General features: G+C 40.1%; 1 protein-coding gene across 2 annotated transcripts; it reads right to left on the bottom strand.

The window, feature by feature from the left end:
- Window positions 1–8,611: 8,611 nt before the first annotated feature.
- Window positions 8,612–17,484, bottom strand: LRRC42 (leucine rich repeat containing 42). 2 transcript variants are annotated; one of them, XM_032766929.2, is made up of 7 exons: window positions 16,688–17,477; window positions 15,043–15,174; window positions 13,848–13,966; window positions 11,235–11,323; window positions 11,029–11,142; window positions 9,707–9,791; window positions 8,612–9,077 (listed from the first exon to the last, which is right to left on the bottom strand). In XM_032766929.2, exons 1-7 carry the CDS (start codon window positions 17,158–17,160, stop codon window positions 8,818–8,820), a joined length of 1,272 nt encoding a protein of 423 aa, XP_032622820.1. In that variant the 5' UTR covers window positions 17,161–17,477; the 3' UTR covers window positions 8,612–8,817. The 2 variants fall into 2 exon arrangements, with proteins under 2 accessions (XP_032622820.1, XP_032622821.1); XM_032766930.2 differs by lacking the exon at window positions 11,029–11,142 and having other exon boundaries at window positions 16,688–17,484.

Raw genomic sequence — 17,484 nt, 5'->3', positions numbered from 1 at the left:
TTATATATTATTGCACTTGTAAGGGTGATGGGGGAACACTGAAAATACACCATGGGTGGTGTTTATGAGTAGAGAGTCTCCAAGCAGCCTGAGTGTGCAGAGAAAGACAGGAGCAGAGGGGACACCCTCTTACTTGTGTGGACTTGTACAGATCAAGGTAAGATCCTGGACAGACAGAGAGCCTCCAGGGGAAAGGCCGATGTGAAGGTTTGGCAGCCTGGATGATGGAGGAGAGCCTGCAATGGCTGGTGGAACAGCAAAAGGGAATGCAGAAGACCCCCTGGAGAGGCAAGTGTTGCTCGCCTGGCAGGTAGACCAGGAAAAGAGCCTCTATGACTTCATCCAAGAGCAGATGACTGCAGCAGCAGTTATAACAAAGGATGGTGAATCCCATGGCAGGAAATGGCAATGACGTACAGGGACTGACCTCTGTTAGATGACCCCTATGGATGACCCCAATGCTTTAATGGGCACTTTTGGAAGGGTGGATATGGATGCAGGCTGAGAGAGGAGAACCTGAGCCCTGTGGCTATCTCTCTATTTGACTGTGGAAGCCCAGGTGGTCTACACCACTCTAAATGATGAGCAGGCCTCAGGCTACAAGATGGTGAAGGCAACCATCTTGGATTGGGTGAGCCTGTCTGCTGAAAAGTACTGACAGAAGTTCTAAGCTGTGAGATGGATGTGGGAGGGGTCTGTGGCCCCAGGCATTCACCCCAAAACTGGCAGATTTGGCCATCTGATGTCTGAGACTGGACACCCAAACTATGGGAGAGATTAGGAATGATCTGATTTTGGAGCCTCCCGAGAGCATACAGGTCTGGGTCAGATACCATCAGCTAGGTACCTTAGATGAAGCAGTTGAACTGATGGAGGAGATTGCAAAGGCAGGCTTCCCCAGGAAAGAAGGCTGACCATTTGGGGGATCAGATCAAGGGAAGAAGTGTGGGGAACCCACTGCCTGGAAGTGTGTAGAAAAGAAGAGAGAAGAGCCCAGAGAAGCTCGGACAAGTACTTATACACTTACCTTTTACCAGAGTGGGCAGCAGGGACATGTAAAAAGAAGCTGCCCTTACATGGAATGCAAGGTTTTGCCAAGTTATGTGATTGGGCTGGAATTTGAAGGCAAGGGAAAGAAAAGAAACTGTCAATTATTTCTGTAATGGTGGGGAGGAAGTGTCAAAGGGGACTGGTAGGCTCAGCTCCAGCTTGCTTTCTGGTCCAGTGGGCATTGGTTAAACCCCACTGAATAGTTACAGGTACTCTGAAATTAGTGTGTGTCCATAGGGAGAGGTACCCCGGAGGTCTGTGGGAGGCTCACTTGGAAACAGGTAGGGGTAGTAGATAGGTTACACCTCCCTATTGTGTTGGACACCAACTGGAGGCCCTTCTTTTTGGGAAGACAAGCTGGCATTGGGGGCTCCAGGTAGGGAAATGCCTCTTGACAAGAAGAGACAAGCCAAGACAAGAGAGTTTCCCGGAAGACTGAGGGGGACAGGAAGGAAAGGTATAGACAGTACTAGACAAAAGGGGAGACCCCTGAGACACTGGAGGGGAGGGAATGGAAAATAAGGACATAGGCCCAACGGATAAAGATAACCTGAACTCATTAATGTGGGTTGGGTAGCCCCTGGAACCACCCGACAAGTGCACCAAGGGGAAAAACTCTGGTATAGTTTGGCGGGATAGGAGAACCAGGGGCATGGCAGGGGGATCCACTGGCCCCACCACAAGACAGAAGGGTTGGGAGTAGGACAAGAGGCACTCTGGAGGAGCAATGGTGTGAGGACCTGTGGGCCAAAACACTGGGTGAAGGTTACCCCCACAATTCTAAGTGTGTTTTCTGCCGGTGGAGAAGGGCAGACCCTATAAGGAGGGTCTGGATAATCATCCAGAACACAGAAGAAGAACCCCACAAGGAAGCCCTGCTGGTAAGGGAGGGAGAGTGTGGGGTAAGAAAAATCTTTGTCAGGTGACTGAGGGAGGTATGGGACACAGTGCTGGGCAACAGTGACAGTACATGCACTTGGATCACCAATTAAATTGCCCCAGAGTAAAATTGGGGGTTGAAACTGCCTAACTGACAGATTAGAATGGGTCAGACTGGGAGATAGTTAAAACACTAATTAACACATTAGCTCAGGGAGTAGAACAAGATGAAGGAAGGAAGTGGGTATGGAGGGGGAGGGAGAAAGCAGCAGAGCCCAGAGAGAGCTCCTCCCCCTCCTGTCCCAGGCCTAAGGGGATGAGGAATTGTATGTTATTGTAGATAAGGGGGGGTGAGAGAATTGTAAATACCACACGTGGGGTTTAAAAGCAGAGTCTAAGCAGTCTGTGTACACAGAGCAAGAGGGAAGCATGGGGGTACTCTGACAGAAAGTGGGTCCTTTCTTCCTCCTATAACTTGTTACTGCCAGTGTAAGCCTTGTGATAGGATTTAAAGTATATTTAATTTCTTAGAAGAATATAGTTATGACGTGGCAGTTTTCTACTCTAAGGGCAACCACAGGATTAGGCAGCTACTGTACAGTAGCAGCCCTTGGAGACATGAGCCACAGAAAATCGGGTGTCCCATATGTTTCTCTGTGTGGATGTTAAGTGACAAAGAACCCATTAACTGTTCACAGATCCGTGAAATAGCTGCAGCAGGCTCAGTGGTTGAGACTTTCAAAGCAGTCTGAGAAGTTTACGCAGGTGTCTTCCACTGTAATTAAAGAAAGATGCAATCCCTTTAGACTGCTTTGAAAATCTCAGCTAACGTATTCCTGATTAGGGATGTTATGCTTGAAAGAAGCACAGATTTATAGTAAATACAATACATCTATGTTTATAAGCCCAAAATAAGCATCAGTCAGTATTTTCCCTAGTCTCACCACCACCTCAGTTCACATGTCAGTCCATTCCTTTTCTCTGTGGCCTGTGCAATCTGAAATGATGGGTGTCCCCATGACTTCTGTAAATGGAGAATGTTGATTGTTATTTGTAGCTGGGTTACAGCAGTAGATCTGAAACATCCTTTGTAAAATGGATTTACTGTTTTCTGACTCATACTTTTATCTCGAATGACACAGTAAAAGACTATGTAATGGAACAGCTACTATAGCAACCTTTAAAGCTGTATTTGGTAACCTATCCCTGCAGAGTCGTAAAACCAAGCTATAATGGATGGCTTCCTTTCCCTGTTTCTAGAAAATGCTGCGGTGTATTTAGTGCCTCAGCTAAGAGGAGACACGCTTAGAAAGCGTTAGTTGCATAAGTAAATATTTTCACTTTGGAGCTTAAGACTTCCAGTCCAAGATCAAAACATTAATCAGAGATTCCTAGCTGTTTGAATACTAATGGCAGACTAATAGAATTTGAAATACAGGTCATGCTCAGTAGTTTTGACCTGAAAATCACCCTAATTTAACACTTCAGTAAAGCTAATATTGGGTTGGTAAATTAAGCCTGTTTTGTTTTACTCATTATAATTATAGTTTGTATTCCTCATATTAAACAAGGGAGTGTTCTGTGGCAATCTATAGGGAATAATGTTTGCACACTTCTTAAGAGGAGAGAGGAGGATGTGGAGATAACACTGCTGACCCTTCTGTTCTGCATCTGAGCTCAGTCCAACTCCCTTTGAACTCAACAGAATCTTGTTGACTTCAGTGGAAGTTGGATCAGGTCCTAGTTGGGTTCTAAAGTCCTAGGCTTTTTGCTTATGTTATGCTTTGTGACAGCTTGAAGGTGCCCATAATGTGAAGTGTTTCACCTAAGGTTTCATGCATTTTTCCCCAGTGTCATAGGTACAAGTGAGCTGCACCTAACGTGCTGTATTCCAGGAAATAAAAAGGCAGCATATTTTTAAAAGATAAAAAATGGCTTGTTTATCACACAATATATTAGCCTGTGGAACACGTTGCCACAAGATACTGCAGAGGCCAATGTTTCAATAAATGGGTTGTTGCTTGTATGGATGAGAACATCCAGAGTTACATTAGTAAGGATTAAAATAATCAGTGTTTGGAAGGGATATAAACCCTGATGTTGCAAGGCATAAACCAGTCACTAACTAGAGGGAGTTAGGAAGAACTTTACTTTGTAATTGTCTACTACAGGGTTTCTTGTACCTTCTTCTAAGTGTCTGATACTGGCCATGGTTAGAAACAGGATCCTGGCCTTGAGGGACCACTATTTTGATCTTTCTGGGCAATTTTTATGTTCTTATACTACTTATTCAATATTTTTACAACACCTAAAAGTATTCTTGGTATTTTATAGAACAAATAAGAACCATTATTTGCATTATTTTAGACATGATGCCAAACTCAGGCATCATAATCAATAGTCCAGGAGTGGGCTGGGAAAGGATAGGGTTTACAGCAGTAAACCTAACCATGTAACTAGCTTTTAAGCATATATTATTTCTAGATGGTTCTTTAAGTATTTCTTCATTATAGACTTGTTTCTTGCGAGCATCATGGAAGGAGTATATCTTGAGGGATGTGACAAAAAAGAAACTAAAGAGTGGATGGACTAGAGTTGGAGGGCATGTCACGGATAGGAGGGGAGGGCTGGAATTCTGATTTTTGACATATGTTGCTCCCTGAGAACAACCTCGGGTAACAATACAAGAGCAGCATAGCACCCTTGCATATATCACTCAAGTTCTCACTAGGCTACAGTGGCAGTATATGGAAGGCAGTGTATGGAATTTAGCTTTGCTAACAATTCTGGAGTAAATTATGCCTCAGGAAATATTTTTTCTTCCAATCTGTATGTGGAAACAAGGGATGGTGAGTGGCTAACACTATTGCTCAGGTAGACTGCAGAAGGAGGGGGGGAAAAAGTAAGAGTTTCAGAAGGAGAAGGATCTAGAGCAGTGGCTCTGAACCTTTCCAGACTACTGTACCCCTTTCAGGAGTCTGACTTAGAATCCTAGAATATCAGGGTTGGAAGGGACCTCACAAGGTCATCTAGTCTAACTCCCTGCTCAAAGCAGGACCAATATCCCAGAAATATTTTTGCCCCAAATGGCCCCCTCAAGGATTGAACTCACAACCCTGGATTTAGCAGACTAATGCTCAAACCACTGAGTCTTATGTGCCCCCAAGTTTCACCTCACTTAAACTATTTGCTTACAAAATCAGACATAAAAATACAAATGTGCCATAGCACACTAGTACTGAGAAATGGCTTATTTTCTCATTTTTACCAATAACTCTAAAATCAATTGGAATATAAATATTGTACTTACATTTCAGTGTATAGTATATACAGCAGTAAAAATCAAGTTTGTATAAAACTTTAGTTTGTACTGACTTCGCTAGTGCTTTTTATGTAGCCGGGTGTAAAACTAGGCAAATATCTAGATGAGCTGATATACCCCCAGAAGACCTCTGGGTACTCCCAGGGGTACATGTACCCTTGGTTGAGAATCATTGATTTAGAGAATACGGGAAGATGTGACAATAATAGTACCAGAAATTATTTCAGTCAATGCAGCAGGCAGCCAACTATCACCAAAGAATAACGCACATCGGTATAGAATGTTTCAAGCCCAGAGAACTCTCTAACCTTGAACTGACCAGAATTATATATGTAGTTTGTTCATCCACTGGTGAAGAGGAGCAGTGCAAAACAATTACCCCACAACAGTTTAGAATATGAAATGACCCTAAATATATTATCAAACTTGTTTAATTCTTCCAAGAATTTGTGCATAAGCAGGATTGGCTTTGGAGATTTATTTGGGTGGCTTTAGAACAGTGTTCCTCAACCTTTTTGATACCAGGAACCAGCTTGCTGCCTTCCTAAGCTGTCAGTGAGATCTCAGGGACCAGCACCTGTTCACAGACAGGTTGTTGGGAAACACTGCTTTAGTCCACAAAAGCTGAGGTAATATTAATGGGGGAAATTTTTGGTTTTAACTGTAGAGACAGCTCGTTGTTTACATTATTAGTGGATGTTGCATATAGCAATTTAACATGCAGACCTGTGCTGTGCTGTCATTTTTCAGAGTGAATTTAGCTTTCATGAAGGATATACCAGAATGTAGTTTCTCACAGAGGGATTAAGAGAGAAGACCAAAAGGCTGAGTAACTTTTCCCAGCGAGAGAACTCAGAACTTCATCACATAGTACTGTCTACTTGTATGCAGGGGGAGTTTACTTAACCAATAACTACATTGCTTCTCCTCAGTTTCATCAGTAGTTGGCAGTGTACCAGAATTAGTGAGGTATACAGAGGTTCCTGGATGGTCAGATATCAATATACATAGATGAAACACAAGGGTTAGCTTTACACTATGCTTACATCTGGATGCTCATTTCCTCAAATATTTTTAACATTCCCAATAGAGAAACCTAAATAACTAGATGTACAGGTGTCCCTTAGGATAACTAAATGTGACAGTGAGGACATGTGTATCAGAATGGGAAGTAATATGTTACCTGCAGGGTCAACCCAAAGAGAGTAGGAGGCTAAAGCATCACTCCCTAAACTAGAAGCCAACTCCACAACTCTAACTCATCACCCCTGAAAGCTATAGTAGGATTAGATGACATAGTAGAAATGCTTGAGCCCCCTCTACTCTGATTTCCACTGCTGGTGAGTTACAGCCATGATGTCTGTTAGTCCCAAAGAGCAGAAGTGCCAGGATGAGAAGAGAAGGGTTCGTGACCAATGTTGAGGCTGAGAACATGAGAGATACATAGTGCCTTAAACCCTTTATTTTAAAAAGAGAATCTAGCTGTTATTTTTAAAAAAACAACCCTGTGGGGTTTTTTGGTCAGACTTTACATTACCATGACAAATCTAAGTATAAGACTTTGTCTTCCATCATATCATGCACATAGTTTCATCTGTTAGATCCTTGACCTAAGTGCAGGGGGGTGCACAGAATTTGGAGGTTTTGAAGGGGAAAAACCCTCCATGTCCAGTACTACCCTGTTCCAGCTTTGCCTCTGTAAACGATTGGGAACAGTCATTAAAAGGGAGCAAGTAGTCTGAGGGCATTTATAAAGAACCCACATTGGCTTCAGGACCCAAGGCCAATTTCATGGGCTCCTTGGTGGTGAGGAAGCAGGTGCTTTTGTTGGTTTCAGCCATTGTCTTTCTGAGAACAAGGCAGGATGGTAAATGTTGTCCAAACTGGCAGCAACTCTTAGTATCCCTAGTTTCTGGCAACATGTGATGGAGAAAGGCATAGGAATATAAATACTGTAGTACCTTTGTACAAGATGGAGAGACCACCTTCTTAGCATATGCACAACATGCCTCGGGGTGGCACATGACCAGGATTCATCACTGAATTTAGCCCACTCGTTGGATCATTAGTTTCCCTGGCTTAGACTGGGTATTGATGGGGAATGTGATGGGAATGCTGCAGAGATCCTGAGAAAGGCAGACGGTGCTGGGACTCTCTCCTGGATGTCACGTGCATGTAAATCTATTTTGTTTTTACAATCCTTTTGTTTTGTAGTGACTTGAGTGCAAATATGTCAGTAGAACAACAGAGAATGTGGGTATACTGTATATTCCTGTCTTTTTAGTAGGTTGAAATAAAGACCCCCAAACAAAGAAATTGCTTACAAATTCCAAGTATGCAGTGGTGTGTGTGTCTGGCTTGCAAACAGCTGTTAGATATCCCTCTGGTAATTCTTTCAAAGTACTATTAGAAGAAACAAACTGAAGTAAAATGCCACAATTTTCAGAAGTTATTAGTAATTCTGGGTGCCTCAACTTTTAGGTGCTTAACTTGAAGGTGTTAAGTTAGTGATTGTGGATGCCTACTGAAATTCTTAGTTTCAGTGTTTATAGGACAGAGACCCCAAGGTAATTAGAGTTAGGAGGTTCTACTGGATTTACGTAGAATAATTTAGAACTGTTTTAGATGCAGAAGATCAATTGAACATGTTTTCAACACTACCCACAGATACAGCAATGCTTTTCTATATACGTTTTTAGACAGTGATAATTACATGCTTAAACATGTTTCAATCCACAAAAGGCTCTTGACTGACAAGTGTAAAGTGCCATTGATTGGTTTATAAAAACAGAAACTCTACTATTGTAACTCAGAAGCACAGAGTAAACTGTAGAGTTTAATCTTGCAACTTAAACTGCAATGTTTTCCCCACTTCCATCTTACAATTTTGATTTCAAAGTAATTGTCTCCCAGAAATTAGCTGTTGCTTAACTTCATATCTCACCCTTCCCATAAATTTATTCTCCTTTCTTTGTTAGGGTCTATCCACAGCATTTTGGGTACAGCTCACAGGGTGAGGTGTATGTACTACCTAGATAAGGATTAATATAGCACCATTACAATCAAATGACACTTTACAAACATAGATTAGTCAGACTCATACTTGCTACCGTAGTGATGACTTCAAACTCTGATGCCCACAATGCTTTCTACTAGCAGTAGGACCTGACTAATTAGAATCTCTCAATCCAAGTAAGCTTCAAGTTCTACACTGCTGCTGGTGTTGTGTAGAGTCCTACTGAGCAGAAGAGAGGCAGTTGGGCTAAGCGGTGATCAGTTTCTGCCACTGGGGATGCTGTACAGAGCAAGACTTAAGGAGAACCATTTCCCTCAATGAGTTTTGCATGTCACGGGCATTAGTTAAGGATGATGACAAAATTTATTTGAAAAAATTATCTATAGAAAATATACATTAGAATGATCATCGCTCCACATCTTGGGTCTAGCACTCCCCTCTCCCAACACGAGTAGCTATACTTTGCTGCTATGCTACTGCTGTTTTAAAAAAGATCAGTCTCCTTTCTCCACACACAAATTCATATTGATACTTCTAACAACTTTCTAAATCAATAGGTATTCAACAAGTCCCAATCTTCCATGGTCAGGCACATGTGCTTCTGCTTTGAAGTTCGTTCTCTCTCTTGTTCAGTTAAACTTTTCTCTTTATTTTTCTTTAATTGGTGGCTAGCTGCAGCCTCCTTTTTCAATAAAGGGAAATGGCAGTTTTGTACTTTATCCTTATAGAACTGCAAGTTTTCAGAAGCTTTTGCTCTAGTCTGCACCAATGTGCACTTGACTGGTTCTTCTATCCTGCGTCTCTTTCCATCTACAAAAAACCCAAAACACAGAGTTAAGCCTGCTCTCTAATGCAGTATGTGCCTGGCACAAAGCTATTCATCATTTGTTAAGCCATGTTTAGTACAGTTGCAAATCCTTAATATTTAGAAATAAAATCAAATTTTCAATATTTGGCTGTATTTAATCAATACAACACATGAGATTTTTATATTACTCATTAATTTTTGTTGGGACATGTGCTAATCATATTACAAAGGGAGGAAATGTGCTTAACTTAATCACTTTATACAAAGGCAGATGACCAAGCTGAAAATGACCTGGGTCACCAGATTCCAGCTGCCTCATGAGCTAACCCAAAACCCACTGAGGCCAACAGACTCCTATTGGTTTCAAGGCACTTGAGCTCAAGCTGTTAGTGAGTTGGATTTACCTATGTCATATTCTATCAGATGAAAAAAAATTCACTAAAAGCAAAGTCAATCACTTTTTAGATATTTTGTAACTTTAAAGATGTTGTATAAGTGAAAAACGTTCAATTTCACAAGTGGCTGCAGGTGTACATTCAATATGCCACTCTGGTTTTTAAAAAAATAAGTTTAGTGTAAAAATGTACAAATTTAATGAACAAGTTATTCAGAGCCTCACACAGTCACGTACAGAAGTGTTGAGCTGCCATTCTGGACTTCAAGTTTTCCTTGGGGTTGACAGTTTTCATAGCCAACTGCTCCCACTGCAACACTGTCTGAAACATGATTTAAATTATTGTGAATGATTTTCTTAAAAGAAATGATCATCAGAAACTCTACACCTTACTCTTCAGTTTTTTTATGCTGTATTACCAGTCAAAGATGTCTTATACAGCAACATCAGTTTTCAGTAAAAGCTTTACGTATTAGCAACTTAAGTAAAATATTCCCTCCTCCAATTCTTACGAACGCTATCTTATCAAACAGGAATTCTGATGCATGTATGAAGCAAGATGAAGGACTGTGGAGAAACAGGAAAAACATCTGCAGCTAACATGTCCCCTTATGACACTTCCATTACAGTAGGAGTCTCTATGGTTGTGATTCTCCTCTTACAAGCTGGAGCATCTGTATGGGCAGCTTTAAGCTGCATTACAGAACTTTGAGCCACATTTGGATGGTACAGCACACATGAAAGTTGCACCAGTTTAACCAGACTGATTTAAAATCAATTTAATTAAACTAGTGCAACTTTCCTCCCACAGACATGGCTTTAGACTTGGTCTTCACTTAGAAGTCAGGTCAACATAGCTATCTCAGGGGTGTGAAAAAACTACACCCCAACAGACGTCGCTATGCCAACCTAACCCCAGGGTAGACTCAGCTATGTCAATGAATATTTCCATCAATGTAGCTACCGTTGTTCAGGGAGGTGATGTTTCTATACCACCGCAAACCCCCTTCAGTTGCTGAAGGCTGTGTCTACACTGTGCGGTTATGCTGGCACAGCTATGGGGATGTGGCTATGCCCATATGGTCTCTGTAGTATAGATATACCCCAGCGTGTTACAATGAAATTCCTGCATTTGTAATTTCCCTAACAGAAGGGTAAACAAAAAGTGTGCTGTACCATCCAATGTGGCTCAGAGGTCTCTAATGCAGCTAAAAGCTGCCCATACAGAAGCTCCAGAATGCAATGCTTTATTTTGCTTCAAGTGGCCTCACTGGGTGCACGCAGAGACTTAAAGTCTGAGCACATTATGTGACAAACTGAAAATACCTGCACTCTGCTTTATTCTCTACAAATTTTAGGTTTGAGCCTGACAGCCAGCAAACAGTCAATGCAACCTCTGGATACTTCCTCTGGCATGTAAGAATGAAGAACATGTCTCTTTTCTCAGAATTAAGTACTAAAAAGATATAAAACCTCTCAACCTCACTGGGTGATGTGAAATGACTTGTGACTGAAAAGGACAAATACTTTGGTTTGGTAAAATTAAAAAAAAAACATACCTGTTCTGCCCATCCCTCTGTTTTGCAGTTACTATGATCAAATTCCTTCAGAGGCACTTTTGAATGAACTAAGCTTACTTGGGTCTGGAGCCTCTGAATGACTGCCTTAACATCCTGGTGAAAAAAGGATATAAAGCAGACTCTGTAGAAGAGCATTTGATCATGCTATATATATGTAACAGACTTGGGTGGAAATTCTGTTTTACCTTGAGACCTGTTTCAGAAATATCCAAATAATTCAGCTTCTTGAAAGAAAAAAGGTACCCAATTCCTGTATCAGTGATTTCAGGGTTACCTATAAAATCAAAAAGGTTAGACTAAGTTGCATGACTATATAGGTGTGTTCTGCAAAACCGATTTTTTAAAAAAGTATTAAAATGTAGGTGTGTAAAAAAGACAATATAAATGTTACACTAGCAAGCAGCCAATTATTCTATAAGCTATTCTGGTATATTTATATGAACATGCTCCATGTTTTGAAAGTTATTTGAAACTGATTTTTTTTCTCTTCAGAGCAAAATTAAGCTTTCATAGACCGCTTCAATTAGGTTAAGCATTATAAATATATAAGCCATACTTGTGCATATGTAAATACACATTTCTTGCACATGAAAACTAATGTTCTTTTAATGTAAGGTTGTAAAGTCAAGCACCAAAAGATAGGAAATGCCTAGGTTGAGGCTGCCTGTGCAACCTTAATGCAGTCCCCTGAGGTGTATGCATTATGAACCAGTGTTTAATTACATGGTTGTATATTTTTCATTCAGCGAATGGAATGGAGGCTGCTCACTTAATGAGCAACTATTCAATATTTTCTTTTCTCCTTGTTATTCAAAGTGTGGCCCTATACTTTATTTATCGCATAATATTCAAACCTATTCTGAAGACAGAATTATTTTTGTCATGAGCTTTTCTGTGGCACTCATCACAATAGTATGAGTGCTTCATACATTTGTTAATGTTCACAACATCCCTGTGAGAAGAGGGGGAATTATTATCCCCATTTTACAAATGAAGTACTGAGGCACAGAGATTAAGCTCAAAAGTATCCACGCATTTTGAGTGGCTAATTTGAAACAATTATGACCTGATGTCTGAAACTATTTAGCATTATATAGCACTTTATCTAGTCAAAGCTCCCAATGATCTCAGTTGTAGCTGTGAATGCTCAGCATTTCTGTAAGTCAGTCACCAGTGTCTCAGGTCAGGCACCCAGAAACTGAGGAACATGCAAATAAATAGTCATCTGTGAAAAGTCAGACTTTTCACATCTTGCCCATTATCACACAGGGGCAGAATCCAGTTCTCCAGCGCAGTATTCAACTACCTTAATGGAGAGACTGTCCCTTCTCTTTCAGTAGCCTCCTGCCTCATTAACTACACATCTTCCAACTTTTGCAAATGAAGCAGAGATCCGACCGACATCAGTCTCTTTCAAAATATAACCTTGACTCATTTCCAGAGCAGGCCCATACAGTGCACTGAATGAGGCAGGGATGCTGTGAGGAAAAAAAATAGTAAGTGCTCATGTAATTAAAGACTATCATATTGCATACTCATAAGGGGTCGAATTCGGGTTACACAGACAGGAAACATCAGAATTAAGGCTAACTTTTGAGTGCTTGACTTTGCAACCTGAAGTGTTTTTAAAGTAGCATTTTGTATGCAATTTCTTAGGTTTCCTAAAAAAGCAAAATAGAAAAAAAATGTAATCAGGCAGCTTCCTCCTTCATACTGCCTGGTCCAGTGGGGGCAGCATTGAGAGCACAGGGGAAACAGATTCCCTGATCTCACTTCAGGTGCTTAGACCCTGCATGGCACAAAGCTGCAATTGCAGGGAAGGTTCTGCTCAGCACAGATGCAATTGTAGGGAATTTAACTGTTAAAATAAAAAAAAGTGTCTAGTGAGAATGTGCAAACTATAACTTTTCAAAGGCTTATAACTTGGCAAAATTTGGGCAGATTTTCAACATGGGCAGCAAAAGGCACATCCGTCAAAGGCCACCATCGTCCAAATTTCAGGTCCCTGTTCCAGAGCATGGAGGTGATAGAGCTTTTCAAAGAAAAAGTAGCCAGAATTTTTTAACATGGGCAAAACAACATTTTTCCCTAGCCTTGTTCTTGGAAATGGCTGAATGATTCTGGCTGGAGTTTTCTAGAAGAAATCAGCCTAAATCAGACACAGAGCATAGAATATTTCACCCCAAATGGATAAAGTTTGGTAAAGTTATAAGCAACTGAGAACACATGATAGGAAGTGACAGGCAACCTTCATAACAGCTGGTGCTGTGAGCCCCACCGATAATTAGCATCCTTTGTTAATGTCAAGTTCCTAAAGTTTTCTTTTGATGTTGTATTTGAGACTAAGATGATGGTCACCTTAGTCTTGTTCTCTGTGTAAAAAGTTTACATGTTGAATAGTCACCACCCTAGCAGAAAGACTAGACAAAGGATGATAGTCAGGTTCATGTCATATTTAGTAGTAGTAAAATACAAAACTTAGATTATAAATTCAGGGCTGAGTCACTCAGCTTGGATACTGACTAGTTCAAGTTCCATTTTGGAATGCATAAATGTTCATTTAAATGGTGTATTTATGCCAATCAAGGGCCTGATTTCTGCTTTCACTGACTTTGGAGCAGCAGGATAAGGCTATAGGTGCACCATGTGAAATCTGGCAAGTTGTCAATGTTTGGACTCCTGATGTCAGGGCTAATTTTAAACAATTGTCTCCTTTCAATATTAACTAGGAGGAACCCTAGATGAGAAGTAACTATGTGTTTCTAAATTTAAATTATGAGGCACTTTGACACACTTACAAGACAAATCTAATACAGAAAGATTTTCAAGTCCCCTTTTCATCACTCGAACTGGTGCTGTCATTTTGCGAAGGCCTGCATCCGACAAACAATTATCCTTCAGGAGGAGCCGAGTTACACTAGGATAAGGAAAGTAAAGTTAGTTTGTAAAGGAATAATTTCAAAGTTTTTAGTAAAATTGTTAGCATTTCATGTGAATCTTCCCCTAACACTTGCTCAATCTACCACTCCTTTGCTGATATTGAAAGGACTAATAAAACAAGAGGCCTCTTTGGTATTTTCCCTGTTCCCTCTGAAGGCTCTGCTGACAAACGATTCCCAAAATTTCATTGACACAGGCAATAATATAACACAACAGCTTGCTGACACAGGCAGTAAGATTCTTTGTAACCTGAAAAGTTAAGGACAATTAGGCTTGTCAATTTCAACCCCAAAACTGGAGAAGGAAAATCCTTGCTTGACATATAGGAAAGGACAAAATTGGTATGAGATACGAGGAAGGACTGCAAACAAGAATAAATGAAATCCCCCAAAACTTATAGATATACTTCCACAGCATCCCTTTAAATCACAACCTTGAATCAAATGCATGGAAGTCTTTTATATAGTAACAGTTACTAATTAATAAACACAATTAACCTATCTAATGAAGTTCCACAATATTCTACCTTTTAGATTTCTGGAAGCTTGAAGAGACTGTTATATAAACATTTTAGCAAACACATACTGGACAAAATATGTAAATTAGGAATGTCTCATGCTGACATACTGATTCAGTTAAAATGATTATCTTGATAAAATTTTCTCCCAAAAAATCAATAAGCAAATTTAATGGGAAAGTCTACAGCAGTTGGAAATTAAGTTTTGCAATAATGAGTGTATACTATAAACAGAAAATGAAAAATATACAAAACAATTGATCCTTATGTTGGATAGTAGAGTACTTTTATTTCAACTTCATAACTGTAGATCATGTCTAAAGACTCAGTACATGCCTGATATCATGCAATTTGTGTTATTAGTTCTGATGTTTGCTTTTTTCACCTGAATAAGAGAATTTATAAACAACTAAAAACCCCAGTAGAAGTGCTTGTTGCCTGTGAAACTTTCCTTTAAAGAGACAGGGTGTTTCTGTGACTTTCTTGGCGATGGAAAAGAAAATGCTGGTCAGTTATACATATAGATAAATTGGTACCTAGACAGAGCTTCTTTGGTGATATGTTCCAGCAATTCATGGTTATCTCCAAGTTTACAACAGGAAAGATCCAAGCAGGTCAGCTCCCTGAAAGACTTAATTTCTTCAAGTTTTTCAGAAATAACCAGGTATCTGTAAAGAGCAGAAAGCTATCAACATTTAGATGCACTAAAGGTATAGTCCTAGAAGGTGCCTACTCTCTGCCATGTGAAAAATGCCCCAAATGAGCACACTCTCTTCATTATCTACCCAGGCGGCAGTCCACATGGAACACATGCTCAAGTACTTACTCAATGTCTTATACCAACATTGTGTCTCAGATCTGACTCAAAAAGTACTTGCTCTGTAACCAGTGACTTCAACTTGCAAAGACAGCTATCACGACTAGATCTCAAGCTATATCAGTCCAATTCCAGCAGCACTGCTTGCCAAATGGTAAAACTGACATTTCATGGCCAAAGACAAAAGCCTTGATTAGAGAAATAAAGAGAACACAAAAAGTCTACAACGAAAGCTATCTTTCACGCACGAAAAGGGCAATTCACGAGTAGGCTGGCAAAAAAATTGATCATTCGGAGGATGAAGTGACACCTGGTACATCTCATGTTTTTTATGAGAACTTTCCTATATTGCTCATGCCACCTGTTGGCATCCAAGAATGATGTGCCTATATGCTTTGATTTATACTGATTCATATTTAAAGGACTGAAAAGACTATAAACTGTGTGAATGTACAACACCCCCCCCCCCCAAATTGTTATAGCATAGGAAGGTACTACACCAGCGACAAGGTTTTAGAGGGATATAATCCTATTTTAAGCCTTGTAAGAAGAAACTTTTCTTGTTGAGTTAGAACTTGTCCAGAGAAGAGTGGAGAGGGAGAACATCCCTGGTCAAGGTGTGTTTAATATGGAGGGCATGCAACACATCTAGATACAAATAGGAATTAATAAAATGTAGTACTAGTCTTCTGACTTCAAAACCTGTGATATAATTACAAGACTATCCATTTCTCCCCTGTACCTTGGGGTACTGATACCCTTAAAATGAAATGCAACAGTAGACATGGAACCTCCCAGTAGGACTGTGTGCTAGAACATTTTGCTGGCTATACAAGTCAAAATAAATGTTGAAATGCTTACAGAAAAGGGTTATTCAGACACAATTTAATTATTAACATAACACCCCTGTGGGGTAGGTAAGTTACACAAGCTTTTGTCTCTCACCAACAGAAGGTCCAATAAAAGATACTACCTCACCCATCTTGTCTCTCTAATACCCTGGGACTGACATGGCTAAAACTATCCTGCAGACAACAAGGTATGTATGTTGTGAGGATTAGGTTTTAAAGCACCATACAAGTACTAAGTGTTAGCATGTTAAAAATAAAGCTGCAGGTTTTATCCTTCAATTCAGGTTGCAGAATGTGTTTGGGTGGATTTAGAGGATTAACTGGCAGTATTAGCAGTTCTGCATTATAGATACAAGAATTAAACCAAGTGCTATTTACCAACAATACTTTATGGAATGAACAAATATAATTTAGTGATCCAAATCAAGGAACTGTTTATATTTAAGTACAAAAATGAAACACTTAAGTAAAACACTGGCAGAGCCTCAGATTTTTGTTACTGAATGCACTTACCTATTCTGTAAACATAATGAACAAAGCACCAGACTTCCATAAGCCTCAGTAAATTTTTGTAGTGCTCTGAGTCCTGTAACTGGTTCTGTGAACTTTTGCCTTGCTTCTGCAGCAGAAAAAAGCTTTTCAGCAATCTGCTCTGGAAAGCCAATCAACGAATCAATATGATCAACATTGTCAGAAATATAACCCAACACTAAGCCAAAGAGAGACTTGGCTGAGTACCGGAGATTCCCCTCCTTAGTATAAGTAAAGATGAAATGATCTGTTCTCTCTCTCCTTGCACTGTCATCTTCTCTGTTCATACAAAGCTCCACAGAGAATCCTTTGGAAAATAGTCTAAAAGGCCTTGGTTTTGGGGTGGCATTTTTTACAGTGCCAGAACCCTGATTTACCATATACAGGTGCCCATTTTCACGCACATATATTGGGCCTGTGTCCAAAAGGCTTTCTGACTTGAGGCAGTAAGACATTCCCCTTTACAGTTTCTGCAAAAACAAAAGGAGAGACATAAATAATTGAAACAAATTATACTATTTTGGAAATATATCAATTCCAAGTTAATTTCCTTTGATGCCCTAGGCAGCACATTATAGCGTACCCATACGGTACAGTGAAAGTTTGGCTGTGTATGATACACATACACTCCAGGTGCCAGCAAAACAAATATGGGGTATAAAACTCAGGATTTTTGCTTCAGAATGACAGGTCTTTTCCACACACAAGTATTCCTTGATCATTAGTTGCTCTGATTGCATTTAGCAGAGCACAGTGCTTGCTGTATGGTACACACTACA

The sequence above is a fragment of the Chelonoidis abingdonii genome, chromosome 7 (assembly GCF_003597395.2).
Source record: "Chelonoidis abingdonii isolate Lonesome George chromosome 7, CheloAbing_2.0, whole genome shotgun sequence".
In the NCBI taxonomy this organism is placed as follows: domain Eukaryota; kingdom Metazoa; phylum Chordata; order Testudines; family Testudinidae; genus Chelonoidis; species Chelonoidis abingdonii.
This window is presented reverse-complemented; position numbering and strand designations above follow the sequence as displayed.

Bases quoted from the DNA above. Each gene is read 5' to 3' on its own strand.
- LRRC42 (XM_032766929.2), bottom strand. From the start codon at position 17,160: ATGTCTTACTGCCTCAAGTCAGAAAGCCTTTTGGACACAGGCCCAATA. The intron at 13,967-15,042 runs GTACCAATTTAT...TCCTTATCCTAG, and splicing joins ACCAAAGAAGCTCTGTCTAG to TGTAACTCGGCTCCTCCTGA. The intron at 11,143-11,234 runs GTAAAACAGAAT...TTTTTTCACCAG, and splicing joins TTTCTGAAACAGGTCTCAAG to GATGTTAAGGCAGTCATTCA.